The 14,565-nt window shown below is 39.0% G+C and overlaps 1 protein-coding gene across 1 annotated transcript in view; it reads right to left on the bottom strand.

The window, feature by feature from the left end:
• Positions 1-14,565, bottom strand: part of GALNTL6 (polypeptide N-acetylgalactosaminyltransferase like 6) — a 513,294-nt gene that overhangs the window by 91,591 nt on the left and 407,138 nt on the right. The window contains exon 5 of the mRNA XM_069787019.1: positions 5,442-5,627. Within this exon, the coding sequence (XP_069643120.1) occupies positions 5,442-5,627 (186 nt within the window). The remainder of the gene's footprint in view (positions 1-5,441; positions 5,628-14,565) is intronic.

Below are 14,565 nucleotides of genomic sequence, written 5' to 3'. Positions count from 1 at the left end.
CCTATGGCCCCCATATAATTTCATTTTTCAAATCTGTATCAAACCTTTATCTAAAGTGGACTTAATGCGGTTGGGCAATGATTAGAAGCATTTACAGTTCTTTAAAGGGAGGCATATCCCTGTGAGATCCACAGGAGTCCAGTCATCTGTATCTCTGTCACTTTGCTACTCTGAGCTGTCCCCAATCTGTCAGTTACAGAACAAGCCAGCAAGCAAAATGTAAAAATACACCTTCAGCTGTGGGGATTGTGTATGGCAAGCTCCCATGAGAGAGATTTGTGGTCCTAAATGTGAATCAGCCCTTGCAACCATTCAGCTACTGTTCCTGTGGCTCTAGTGTCTCCAGCTTTGAGACTAAATGCTACAAATTAAAGGCAAACTCCAACATGAAGAACAAAACAGGGGTTGTGTCCTTTTTTTGTACCGATCTTTGAGATACAAAGAAGACCCCATGGTATTATTCTTACTCACCTGTTTTCTAAAGAAAGGAGTTTCTTTTTGCTCTTCTAAAAAAATTAGATCTGTGAGGCTAAATCAAATTCCTATCTCTAGTATAAGGGCAGGGTGGGCCTGAGTCTGCTTTGGTGAATCCTATTGCTTAATCCCATAGAGCTCCTCATAAAATAAAGGAAAGTAAAGAAGATATTCCAACTGCAAGAACTAGGCAGAAGAATAAATGGTTTGAAGTGAGGAAGTACAGGGAAAATTTGTAGCTGCATTGGCATGAAAGGACAGTAAAATACCTATGAACCCTTGAAAAAACAAAATCTCAAAATTCTAGGCATAATAAAGCTTTTTCTCTGAATAGTAGCCTAGATTCTTTACAAAATGTAATATATTGTAGGGCCTATGTGGAAAACTTTTTTTTTAATAAGGATTAGATTTCACTGGTGCTTGATAATACCCAAAAAAAAAATCAGAGGGGTAAGTGTGGAATGAACACTTAGATAGGAAGGCAGGTAATGCTGGTGTAATGACTAATAATACAGATTCTGCTTCCTTGCTTCTAAAGAACTGAAATGAAGAAAAAGAGATTATTTTAGCAAAACATCTGTAGTTTTCATATTTATTCTCAGTTGTTGTTTAGAGACTGTCCAAATGGGGGAACAATGCTGATCGACCACTAGTGAGAAATTACTGGGCCTGGAAGTTCAGCAGGTTTTTACATCCTTATCCTTTAATAGTGAAATAAATTTAAAGCACAGGCTCTCACAAATTTCTAGGAAACTAATCTCAGACATAATGGCTGCATTACTGTTGCTATTGCCAAATATGATTACATTCACTGGTATACTGTGTAGTGTTATCTGTAATCATTATGTAAAGTCATTTTTATATAATCTCTTTCCTGTGATGGTCCTGCTAATAGTTATAGGGCTTATAATAATCTGTCTCTGATCCCCCTCTTCTAAATTGATTGGAGGAGAGAAACTAAATGGAATTGATTTGGCTGGGGCAGGTCAAAGGTAGACTCATAATATATTAGCATCCTTCTACTGATCTTTAAAAGCCACTGCCTTCAAATAAAGGATTGGAAATCTCCAAGTCACATGCAGAGATAGCCGGGGAGAAAATTATTTGAATATGCTCAAACTCAATCCCAGTCTTCATTTCTACAACTCCGCAAGAACTTTGCAAGTAAGATGATGCTTACCTGCCTGTTCTTGTGTGTTTCTGCAGAACTTACTTCTCAGCCCCAAAAATGTTTTAGAGATGATGAGGAACGACAGGAAGATCTTGACTTTTGAAGAAACCAGGGTGTTTGTAGCTGTGCACACCAAAAGGCAGAGTAATCAAACTTGCAGCCTCAATGTTTCTTTCAGTATGCCTAAAATAATGAATTCTACATACATACTTCTTAGGCTTAAACGTAGCCTCAATATCAAATTGGGAAACAGAAAAAAGGGCTGTAAGGCTAGCTTACATTTCGCAAGAGTGGTAGTATCATAGCTTTACAGATGTGAACATGCTGCTACCTTTGCCAGCCATTGCTCTTTACCCCACCTGCTCCTAATGCAAGACACTGAAAGCCACAGCTGAAGTGCTTTACAATTTCCTTGCCATCACCTTTACTCATCATCGTCTCAAATTCCTACTGGTCTGAAAATTTCCATGCATTATTTCAATGCATATATGCTGCAGATAAAGGGAAGAACAGACACATAAGCATCATCCTACATGTAAAAATCTTGCAGATTTGAGGGAACAAAAGGGAACTTATTAGAGCTTTCTCCCTAGCAATTTTAAGCAATATATACATACATATTTGAATTCAGCACTTTTAGTATCAAGCAGAGTGTGCGTATGTGGCAATAAACATAAGTTTGCAATACTGCATAAGTCACTATCTCAAAAATGTAGCTTTTATCTTTATGAGAAAGATGCACCCCTTTAATTTCAAGTGCTTGTTTCAATTTGGCCTGGTTAAAGTAACAATGCCACATTGCAAATACTCTTATTTTCCTACTTAAATATGTGATTACAGATGGTGACAACATTTGAGCGGCTCAGCAAATTATCTCTTGTTATCTGAGTTGTCATAAGTACTTGTACTCTCTGTCTCCCCACTGGCAAGTAATGCATCATACAAATGTTGTGGAGGTGAACAGCTACAGCCAGCAGGTGTCTTGATAACTTGCTAAGCATGATCTAATCATGGTATAGTTTTCAGTCTTGGTCAGGAAAAAAATCTGTTTTGACAAACCTAGTTCCAGTAGCCTATGGCACTACTGAACTATTGTCCACCTCCCCTCTTACTGCTCCCACAGCAACATCAGCAGAAGGAAAGATGTGCCTGCATTTTTCAGCTGGTTTGCCACTCAGTTTCTTACCTGCAATAACCACGACTTCACACTACACTAGACTCTCAACTACAGCAGCTGGAGCCCAAGTCACATCTTTCCTTCTGCTGACTTTATACTACTGAGGAGTGATAACAAACAGCTGTGTTTGCCAACATTTTTACATCGCTACAGCTGCCTGCTCTGTGAACATCAGGCAAAACTCTCTGAGATCTCAGGGTGGCTTATCTCAGTTTAGAAACCCATTTAAGCTAAAGAAATAAACTAAATAAAGCTTAAAGAAAATAAAGAAAAGCCATTTTGCACCTGTTTTTAAGAAAGCAAACCAAAGGACTGTAACTGAAAACAACTGCAGCTCAGCTCCTCAAAGCTATTTAGATACCTAACAAGTACTGAAATAACTCAGTCTTCCTTTGGTCTAAAAACTGATAGTCAACTCTGAAAACAGAAGTTAGATACATAAATAACTTTGAGAACTGTCTTTATGTGATTGCTCTTGGTTTCCTCACCACCTCCCTGTCCTCTAACTTTCAAGGTCTCATTTTGAACAAAACCTGGTTTAGAACAGTGGAAACCGCTGCCCCTCTCAGCAAAGACTGGCGGTCTTCACTCCAGAGCAGGGCTGAATGACTTTTCACTACACATGGCAGATACAATCAGAACTAAAATAGAGCAGCTTCAAAGCAGTAAATACCCAGTATATCCTCTGTCATGGTTTCCTTGAATGACATTCAGTCACATGCAGTGCTGAGTGAGTCACAAGATAGATCTTTAGATAATCACTTGCAAAAATACATTAACTTTACTATTATTAGTAGCCAGGTGTCATCTGATTTCAGTATAGTAAGTATTTGCCACCTAATGGTTATGAGAAAGTTCTCTCATCCCTTTAGGAAAACAGGGCACAGGGCATCCTTAAGTATACTAGCTATGTGTTCATTCTGTATTTGTCCTTTTTCAGGCAATGCTCTACTTTCTCTTTCAAAATAAAGCCTATTGATTCTGCGCTCCAGTATTCCTCAAGATTAATTTCTAGATCCTCTGGCTAGTTAGCTATACATATTTCTACTTTATGTGGAATGAAAAAGATTTTATTCCACTTAAGAACTAAGGAGAACTGGGACTTGGTCCCTGATGAAGCTTCTCTCATCTTCCCAGTTTTCTGGCTTGAGGTTGAGGGTTGTGATCATCAGTTCAATACCCAACCTCAACCTAAGTGCAATTATGAATCCTCTGTGACCATTCTGTTTATTTTTCAGTTTTTATACGGTGAAACCTAGCCAGATGTACCTTCATTTCAGACAAGAAAGCAAGAAAAGGAACCATTTTTGCAACTTGCAAATTTCCCATGTCTAAGTTAGCAAAATAGAAGGGCCATGTCTCATCTGCAGCAACTTAGCAAAAGATTTCAGAGGACAAGTGACAATCTTCTTGAGATATTTTTTCATTAGTGGCAATGTATTATGTGCAGTGGGGCAAAATCAGAAAACAGAGGAAAGGTGGCTATATATGTAGAGTACTCCAGAGTTCTTAATGGGTACTTGTTGAAGCTGCTTGTGGAAGGCTTGTTGAAACTTGTATTTCCCTCTGCTCCTTTATGCCATTTGGGCTTTACATGAAGATACAAAGGTTATTTTTAAAAATGCTGATGCTGTGATTAAGGGCAAAGTGGTAACTAGGGAAAAGACTGTATGTGTAATTTCATATAGAAGCTAGAAAGGACATAAATTTGGAATTTTGTACATTATCTTGTTACTGATCTGGAGAAAAACTAGTTACTAGTATTTTTTTTGTCTCAAGTGACAGTTTATTAGCAGAACAGCATCTCTTCTTGGCCGCAAATGCTTTATCAGCTGATTGTGTGGCCAAACAGTTCTAGCAACAAAATTCAAGAAACAATAACCATTAATTGGTAAACCCCTATCCTGTCATGTACTTCCTACACACTCTTTTAATTAATACAAATTTCTTTAATAGTAAACTCAGAAATTTTCTTTTTTTTTTCTAGCAAAAAAGCACTCACTTTGCATACCACATACGCTTTGCATGTAGTCAGGTGTGTAGAAAAGGGGACATTGTTTTCTGAAGTGAAATCCTAGACTACAACAATTGATTCTTTCCATTTCTTTGACTAATGGAACTTTGCCAGCTGCAGCTGGAATCCAGCAAAGCAGTCAATAGCAAATCATTCTTTCTCAGCTTCCTATTGTGAATGCAGTTGTTACTGGATTTAACTCTGAGGTCTTGGATACATTTACAGCAAAAGCTGTTTTAATGGAATGTGGAGGACTAGGAAAGAGTACAATACCTGCATAACAAAAGTTTTCAGGTGTATAGTAAGGGCATAGCATAATACTAGATTTAGAAGTGTATTCAGCAGTAGTAATAATAAAATAAATTGTAACTCTAATAGGCCAAAGTGATACTTTAAAATTTTACCAGTTCTTTAGTCACAAGAACCATAAAATGGAGCTGCCCACATTTCTGAGTTCTCTCTCATACTGACTTTTCAGACACTGCAGCAGAGCTCCAAATACTTCTATACAGTGTATGTCCTACTTATTGAGGGACACGGCTCCGATTGCTTGAGCTATGCTGCACGCTTTCATTTTAATGGCTGATGAATGCTCATACACTTACTAAGCAAGGGAGGCAGCCAATTCACGTTGACTTCGCAATGGGAATCCAGAAATGTCAAGACTTCTCCTCTAGCCAGCGAGGCTCCTAGCAGTCTGGTCCGAATGAGCCCTTCTCGTTTCTTGGTACGTACAATCCTCACTTTGGCAAAACGGACCATGTATTCCTCCAGCTTCTCTTTTAAATGTTCTAGAAAGAAGGGCAAAAAAAGCGTCAGTGGTGCCAGGCCTGGAGGAGCCAACAGAAGGACAGGTTGGCATGCAACCTGCAAGCAGCTTATCTACTTCCATCTTTTATCACTTCGAGTCCTCCAAAATCTGCCACAAATCCTCCCTGAGACAGTTCGGAAAGTGCAAATGTTCTCTGTTTTATCACACAGAGGAAGACACTGACACTCTGGACCTTTTACTGCAGTTGCTACTGGCAACCTGCCATCCACGATATAATCATGGCCAAAACAACTGCAGGATATTCATCCATCCTCTGGTTCCCGCAGCCCAAGGCCAGATAAACACTCTGGCATGCTGTTTTATAAACAGTGTGCTTTCCAAGTGGGTTTCCTATATCAACTGATTATGAAGAACTATGCAAGGAACGAAATTTTTAAAAAGTAAGTGTTAAACTAGCATGATTAGATTGTTTTTGTAATGAGAAGGGAAACAGACATGAAGGAAGATCTTAATAGTTGGATACCAGTGTGAAGCAAACGGACAGCTGACTTCCTAATAAAATTAAGCTGCAAATGTAGAGTAGTTGATAGGTTCTCTTACCTGCATAACCTGGCTTGGTTTGTATCACAAAACAGCATCTTTGGGAACATTTTTTCTTCTGACTAGAAACACACACTAAGAATCATAAAAAAAGACCTAACAACAAAAAACACCCTGCAGTTTTGCCTCTTCCTAAATACATTTACAACAGAAATCCTGATCCTTTGTCTTTGATATAACACCTCACCTTGTGAGACTCATTACTTTGGAAAAATCTGGTAATTTCATTTGGCAGGGAAAGAGGGAGAGGAAAGCTTAGTCTCCAACAATTAAAATTGGTGATAAGCCACATTTAGTGATGCTAGGGGTTGCAAGCTAAGTCTCACTGAAATGGGTTTGCCACGTTATAATTTCTTCTTGTATCAGTTACTAATTCTTTGGACTTGTATGGTCAGTACAGGCCTCGATCCAGACCTTACATCATTACAGATTGCAAGAAGTTTGCTACAGACTACCCAAAAGGTCTACCATTCAGCAGTACCCTGGAGCATATAATGCTGACACATAGATTAAAGGCAACAAGCAAACAAGTCGCAGTGTAGAGAATACAGGATCTTGTGTTAAAACAAAATCAAGCTCTGCTGAAACTGAGCTCCCTGCACATGCTCCTTCTTGTCTCTGCTCCTTTTCTTCCTAGCTGACCAACACACAAGAGTTTCCAAATCTACCTGCAGATTGGGAAGGAGTCGAAATACTGGTGCGTAGTTGTATGTATTTAGTGGGAGAGTACTGCATGGGATGCTTCTCTGTACTGAGGTATCCTGATGTATGCTGACACAGAAGAGGGAGCAGCCTGAGACCTGGGAACATCAGCCTGTAAGGATTACAGAACAGGTTGGGTTTTTCTGGAGGAGAAACTCAACACTTTGGATACCTGCTGAGTCAAGAGAGTGGTTTGTGTTCATAATACTGCCTGGGAAAAGTATTAGATCAAGTGAGGAAGGCCAAGTCTGAGACACACAAAAAAAAAAGAAAGAATGACATTCAGATAAACATCGAATGTTTTTGTCTTCTACTCTCTGGTTGATTGTAGAATACACGTTTAAATTCTGAAATAAGAGAAAAAGAGGTATCCCTTTTTTATCCCATTTTGCTACTTATGTACTCAATAAAAAACCCAACACAATCCCCCAACAGTCACAACGACAAGAGATGTACTGTGTCTTTGAATGGTGGTCTTTTTATGACCAGCCATATTCACAGGACAAGGGTTGTGTGCCACTCTGACTCATTTAAGGTACCAGCTACAATTCAGTATCATGACTGAACTGAGGTTAAATCAAGTCTTAGATAATTTTGTGCCCACGTGCAAGACTGTCTAAAGTGTATATTTATTGAACTGTTTTCCTGTTTTTATGAGCTCCATTGAGGCTATTCCCATAGTGCAGGAATACAGAAGAAGGGAAATAGAGCTTAAAAACAAAGATACAGAGACCTTGCAGGTAATATAAGAAAGTCTGTTAGGGCTGTCAGTCTGGATTTTTTCTATGTTGTAAATTGTATCATCTCATAGCCATGAAAAATGAAACAGTTTCAAAGTGACAGGATATTACATATTTTCAAAGTAAATCAAACCTAATCTGTTAGGTACCGTGGCTTCTGTTAGTCCTCAGACACTGGAAATTTCCTGTAGTTCTCTAAGGTCATCGAACCCTTCTCCTCTGACCTCTTCCACCCACAAGTCTTAAGTTTGTTTGCACTGTATAATGTATAGGAACCCTGCACCAAGAGCAAGACCACATTGCTGCACATTGTACAATCAACTAATAAAAAGTTTGGGGTTACTCAGCCTGAACACAGCTCTCCGACTATGGGAGCAAGCACTTAACACCTTGGCTACAGTGCAAATCCTCCATCCATCTTCACCTGCCTACCCTCAGAGATGGGTTCACTGATGAGACTCCAGCTGATCAGAGGATCCTACTATATAGCTCTGAATTTGGTATGTATCAGATGCGATTGCTTTACTATTGCCTGTGAGCTGGTTCTAGGTCGTTTCCCTCTTTGTACGTGAAGGCAGCTACCAAGGAAGCACCTAAACTCTCTGATGGAGGGAAGCAGGAGCCTTACTTGGACAACCTAAATTGTTCATGGTGTTGGTAGGCTCTCTGTTACCTGTATTGAAATTCATGGCATACCTGAATTGGACCTTCACTAGTATAGGTCTCACAATGGCTAAGGTAAGGCCGTTGCAATAGACAGTTTGAATATGGTCACCACCGATGTTTAAATGAACTAATACAAATGCGCTATTTTCACGCATTCTGATTGTTATCACTTGTCTTGGGCCACATAAATTCAGCAAAATTCAGTCTTGTACAAAGGACTAAATTTCATTCCTTTTGCATCTTGCAGGAACAAATTCTGAAAGCTGAGTCCCTACCTCTTCAGGAAAACACTTCAGGGAGAGATGATGTAAACTATCATATTACAATACATTCTTTTCTGTTCGTATATCAATTGCTACATAACAAAAGAGCTGAATAATATAATTTGATTGTCATCAGTTGTATTGGAGCTTGAACTCCATGACATCAATGGTAGTTCATACTAACCTTTCATTGCTTCAGGTTCCTTGAGAACTCAGGAAAAGAGGTCTCTCAAATTTTCAATATTTTAAATTTTTTTAGCGAGAATAATATGTGAAATTCTGTGGAACAAACAAAAGTTCTCTATACCACCTTCCTTCCTCTCTCTCAGACAGCTCTTCGCACATTTCAGACAGCATGTCATCTGATTTGTGAAGAACTGCATTAAAACATCCAGCACATCTTTTGATGCTGGAATCACATATCCCAAAATTGCTTTCATCTACTCAATTAGTCCCACGATTGAATAATTTTATTATTTTCTCCTTGTCGCTCAAAGAACAACTCACAAAAAAGAAGAAGTATACAAACAAAATTGCATGTCTTGTTCACACAGAATTCTAAATGCATCCTCATTTAAACATATCTGGAAGTAATCAGGAAGAAACAAAAGTAATAAGTGTTAATTTTTATAGAGCTCAGTTAGACAAGTGACATTAAAAGATCAGGTCTATGTATGAATCAAAGTATATGGATTACTAGAGATACATAAGGTATCTAGATTCGTTAAAACAGCTACATGTTAATAATATCCTAACAATAAGTCATAACATAGTCAAACAGATGCTAGTAACAATACCTACCATATCTTTAGTTTTGAGATTTGGCCAAGAAGGGAGTTTGGGAATTTATTTGGGAAAAATTCTCAATAACTACAAAAACATCATGAAGTATTTAAGTTCAACAACAAACTCCAATATGGTTGTGATAATGAAAATATCTTAAAGTGGAGGAAAAAATCCCTTTTGGATCCATAAGTAATGATTTTTTTTAACTTAAATCAATATGAAAGTACTCCCATATTGTATTTTACCCTGCAATGTCTTGTGGCACTATGTGTTTCAAATCTTACCAATCTCTAAAAGCACAAACAAACACAGAGTAACAGCCAGAGACAGTAGAACAGTAGTAGTTTTAAAGAAAACTGTCGTATTTTCTACTATTTGTATAAGTAGTAAAAACACATCTTTCATGTTGAACAACTCATTAAAGCCACTCCCGCATTACTCAATATACTGGTATTATCATAGGTGACACTCTTAAAAGCAAAACGGCAATTCTGCAGGACCTGTGGTCAGCAGCTGACTTTAAAGGCTAGCTACTTAATAAAAGAGCCCATGTTTGAACCAGGGGTCATGAAGACATAGATGGTCTGACAAAGACAGTACCTGGGAATCTCACAGCTCAAGTGTTGCTTAAAACAGACTAGACGAGACTTTAAAATTCTCTGTATGGGAATAATTTTGATTAACAAATGGTCTAGGTGCTTGCGATTACTAACAAATTTTGATTTTTTTAACCTTGTCTTTTCCAAAAAATATCAAAATAAACTGCCCTTTTCCACAGAACTCCATAAATTTCCTTCACAGAAGAGAACACCAAATGATATTTTATTTCCCATAGTACAACTGCATTTTCTCACAGTTCCCAATTATTGTGTTGCTAATATTATCTCCAGAAGAAACATCTCACACACAAAACCTATGTATTACACATATACATTTAGAAGGAAGTAAACTCAAGTGCCCAAGTAAACATGCATCAATCAATGTCACAGCAAAACTATAATTCTAAAGAAATTCTCTGAAAGAAATTATAATGTGGTGTGTAAAATAGAAAGCAACCTGTAATAAAAAGGCCTTAAATGTCCAGGGGACAACGCGTTCTGCCCATTTATTACCAAAGGAAACTGTTCAAGCAGGCTTGCCATGACAATAAAACAGGGAGGTAGGATGTTTTCATCTATATGCTGTAATATTACATAAATTTCACTTTCAGAGTTAGGCACAAGAGAGAAGTCAGTATTTAAATTCTACAGTGAGATACAAATGGTGCACTTTGGATATAAAGAAGCCAAAGCCCCTGTAACTAGATATGGGGAGTAAATGTCTAATTTGGAATTTAAAAGAAAATACATCATTCTTTTCTTCACAGTGTTGATCAAATGAACCCATAAATCATACATTTGACACATGCCAGGCACCTGCCAGGGCAAGAGTTGGCACAGGTGATGACAAATAAAGAATAATGCACGGGCAGGAGGTTTAGAGGCTGTCACTGCTCTGACAAGTGATGATAAAGGGAAGCATTATGTCTCTTCTAGTGATAGCCTGTAAACAAATTCTCCATTGCAATTGTTTTGGGCCTTCTCTGTCTTCATTTAAAGTCTGGAGAAGTTTTTCTAAAAGAATAGCAGACACACAATTGCCTGGTCATAGTAATTAAAGATATACTCAAGCAGAGTATCCAGTTACTTAATTTGGTGCCCAGAAATAAATTGGAAATCAAGGTTCTGCCTTTGTCAGAAGAAAAAAAATAAATCGTAGTAAGAAGCAGAACTGCGATTCTTCTCTCCTGGTGGGATGCATACAGGAAATATTTCATTATCACACTGGTACCCTGTGGCAACATGTGGCATGTGACAAGCAATGTTCCCTCCAAGGTTATTGAGAAGGTGTTAAGAGAGGCTTAAAAGATGATGTGAAAGGTAGAGCTGGCCTTCAGGACTTGCTTGACTGCAGCATGGACTGTGAAAGAGGGAGGAAAACACAAAGAAAATAAAGCCTTTTGTTACAGCTCTATCCTGGACAGACAGGCAGGTCCATCTGAAATCTGGGTCTGTAACACAGCTTACCCTCTGCACCTCTGTAGCACCTCCAATTTCTGCCCCAAAGTACTGACAACCTCTGTTATAGTACCATTGACCTGCAAATTATCAAATAATTAAGAACAGCAACAGAGCCTGCTAAATGCCCTGATAAACAACCTGAACTAAATCTGTTTCTTTTTAACTTAATGGACTGAGAAGTATGTAATTTGAGCTGTTCTGCCATTCCCAACATGAGTCATATAAAAATAGTTCAAGAAAAATTTACAGTAGTAGAAAACATACACTGGCCTCTCCTGTTACCTCAGCACAGGCATATGGGAGGAAGCAACGTGGCCAAAACCATAGTGGTCTGTGATCTTAGGTCAGTAAAATGATCTGCAAGTGACTATTTCTGTTGGTGAAAACTAAAGCTGTCAAATGGCTGTTTTGACATGCAACAGTAACGAGGCCAGCTTAAGATTTTTCTCAATCATTTTTTCTCTCCGGCCAGCTGCAGAGAGCTTTGTGCCCAATATGCACAGAAAAACCTGCAAGTACATTTATGCAGCATCCATGGCTCTCATCATGAAAAGGACCTCTATCACTTTGTGTCCTTTTCTGCAAGATGGGATTATCTTCCCAGGTAAAATTAGCAAGGATATCCTCCATGTCTGTCCTGAGGCCCTGAGCACACATTTTTCCTGGAGCACCTCAGCTTAATCTTTTGATGACTGAAATGCTTCTGTCTAGCTTAAGTCTTAAGCTTGACAGAAAATACATAAAGGAAATTTAGTGGCCTATGATTATTCAAGTTATTGTTTTCTGCTGCAGTTGACAAAATAGCTGTCTCCAGTGCATTGTCATTATTTTTACTTTCACTGCCTGTATATACACCACCATAAGAGCAAATCAGTCTGAAGGAGAATATAAGGCAAGCCCATGAATGTGGGTACATCATCTTTCTTTCTTCCAGTTTTCCTTCAAGTTTCTTATTTGCAGAAGGTTGTTTGGAAATGCTGGTTGGACACAGAAATGTTGCAAATGCTGTACCATGTCAGACGCCACTTTTTCTAACCAAGTTGAAGACTTCAAGAAGGATAATTCTCCTTGTTACACCTCTGGGTAAGCTACTCCATTGGCACACTACCCTTCTGGTGAATAACTTTTTCCTATAGTCCAAACTGAATCTGCCAAGCTGCATCTTGGGGCTGTTGCCTCTTATTGTACCATCTGGCAGTACCAGGAGGAATTTGGTTCTGCCACCTGCGCCACTGACGTTCAAGCTACTGTGGGCAGCTATTAGACCACCACTTAGCTGCTGCTTTGCCAGACTAAAGAAGCCCAGGTTCCTCAGCCTCTTCTCAAAGGTCACATACTTTTGGCCCATGACAGCTCTTGCTAGTCCTCTGCTAAACTGACTCCAGCTTTTGTTGTCCTTCTTGAACTGCAGAGTCCAAAACTGAATGCAGAATTAGAGGTGTATGCAGCACCAACATAATAAAAAGCATAATTTCATTTTATCTGCTCGCTCTTATCCTAGCATAGCCCAGTCCAGTTTGCCCTCCTGGTGATTAAAGGCCACCACTGTCTCCTATTCACCTGGGACCTTTGCAGGTCCTTCATGGTGCACCAGCTAGCCAGTTCATGTTTTTACTGGTACATGGGGTTATTCGCTTAGGTGCAGAATTTAGCACTCCTTGTTGAATTTCATGAGGTTTATTTTGCCCAATCCTAGAGCTTCTCTGCAATGACACTGTACTATCTCATGTGTTGACCATTTTCTCCATTTTAGTATCATCCACAGATTTGCTGAGGGTACACTGTCTCATGATCCAGGTTATTGGTGAAGATATTGACTAATGTTGTCCCCAGTAATTACCTAAGATATTCTGCCAAACAGACATCAAGCCATTAACTACCCTTTGAGTCCAATGACCCAACCTATCTAACAGTCTTTTTCTGCAGCACATGCTTCCTCTGTCTGCCAGTGAGAATGTTACAGGGACTAAAACTTCTTAAAGTCAAGGCACGTTACATCCATCACCCTTCCCTTGACCACCATCATCATAAAAGGCAATCAAACTGTTCAAACATGATTTGCAGTTGATAAATATGTGATGACCATCCTATACTATTTTCTTGTCCTTCATGTATTTGCAGATGGCTAGGCACCACCCAACAAGATGTGCTTCATGATCATTCCAGGTAGTGAGCCGATGTTGGTCTGCAGTTACTGGATCTGCTCCTTTCTCAAAGATGTAAGTAGCACCTTTTTCTAGTTGGTCACCCATTCTAGTTGACTGCCATTTCTGACGGTTGCCCAGTCTTTTGGTTATCTTCCATTGTGCCTTTACTTTTCACCTAGAAGAGTGTGATAGTATTCTCTCTTCAGATACCCAGATCCAAAGTCTTCTACTCCTAATTAGTCCTGACTGAGTAATCCTGGAGGAAGGATGGGGAGGTTTTCTGCCAGACAGACTTTAGCATCTGATCCACAGCCATGCCAGACTAAAACATGTTCTAGAAGCAGACAGGTACTGTGAAAACTGTTGGATATGGTAAGTCTGACATAGACTGATAAATAAGAGCGAAATTTGTAACTGCTTGGTATAATAGCAATTGGCTAACAGCAATCTCATTTGACAACCCATTCTTTCCAAACAGTTTTGCACACCTAAGAATAAGATCACTTGAGAAAAGCTTTGTAGTTACTGCTGATCTGGAAGTAGCACTGTTTAGAGAGACATTTGTGCCAATCACTTGGAAACTTGTTCTCCTGGCTGCGATGTTTGGGTTAGCTGGCTTGGGGTAAGCTAAAAAGCAGTCTCTTTTTCTGATATTAATAACGAGCCAAAGTTCTTGGATGATGTACTACAAGGCTATGGAGAGCATCCTGAATGTGCAATAGTTCCGTTCATCACTTGCACATCAATGACTATAAACTTCCAGATAGCACCTTCATTTCAATGTTGAGTTTCAACTATGGCCTGTTAAAGTTGAAAGACCCTCTGCACTTGACAAACGCACTTTGCCACAGCCTGAAAAAGTCTGCATTACTAAGAGCAGGAGGCTGAACAGAGCAGGTGAATATGTAGTTTAGCTTGATTTCATTCATGATAGACTTAAGATAAACTTCTCCGAACAAATCTTGTAGTGTATGGGCTTTCATATAGTCATGA

The sequence above is a fragment of the Haliaeetus albicilla genome, chromosome 1 (genome assembly GCF_947461875.1).
Source record: "Haliaeetus albicilla chromosome 1, bHalAlb1.1, whole genome shotgun sequence".
Lineage (NCBI taxonomy): Eukaryota > Metazoa > Chordata > Aves > Accipitriformes > Accipitridae > Haliaeetus > Haliaeetus albicilla.
Note: the sequence above shows the minus strand (reverse complement) of the source record. Positions and strands in the feature narration are given on the sequence as shown.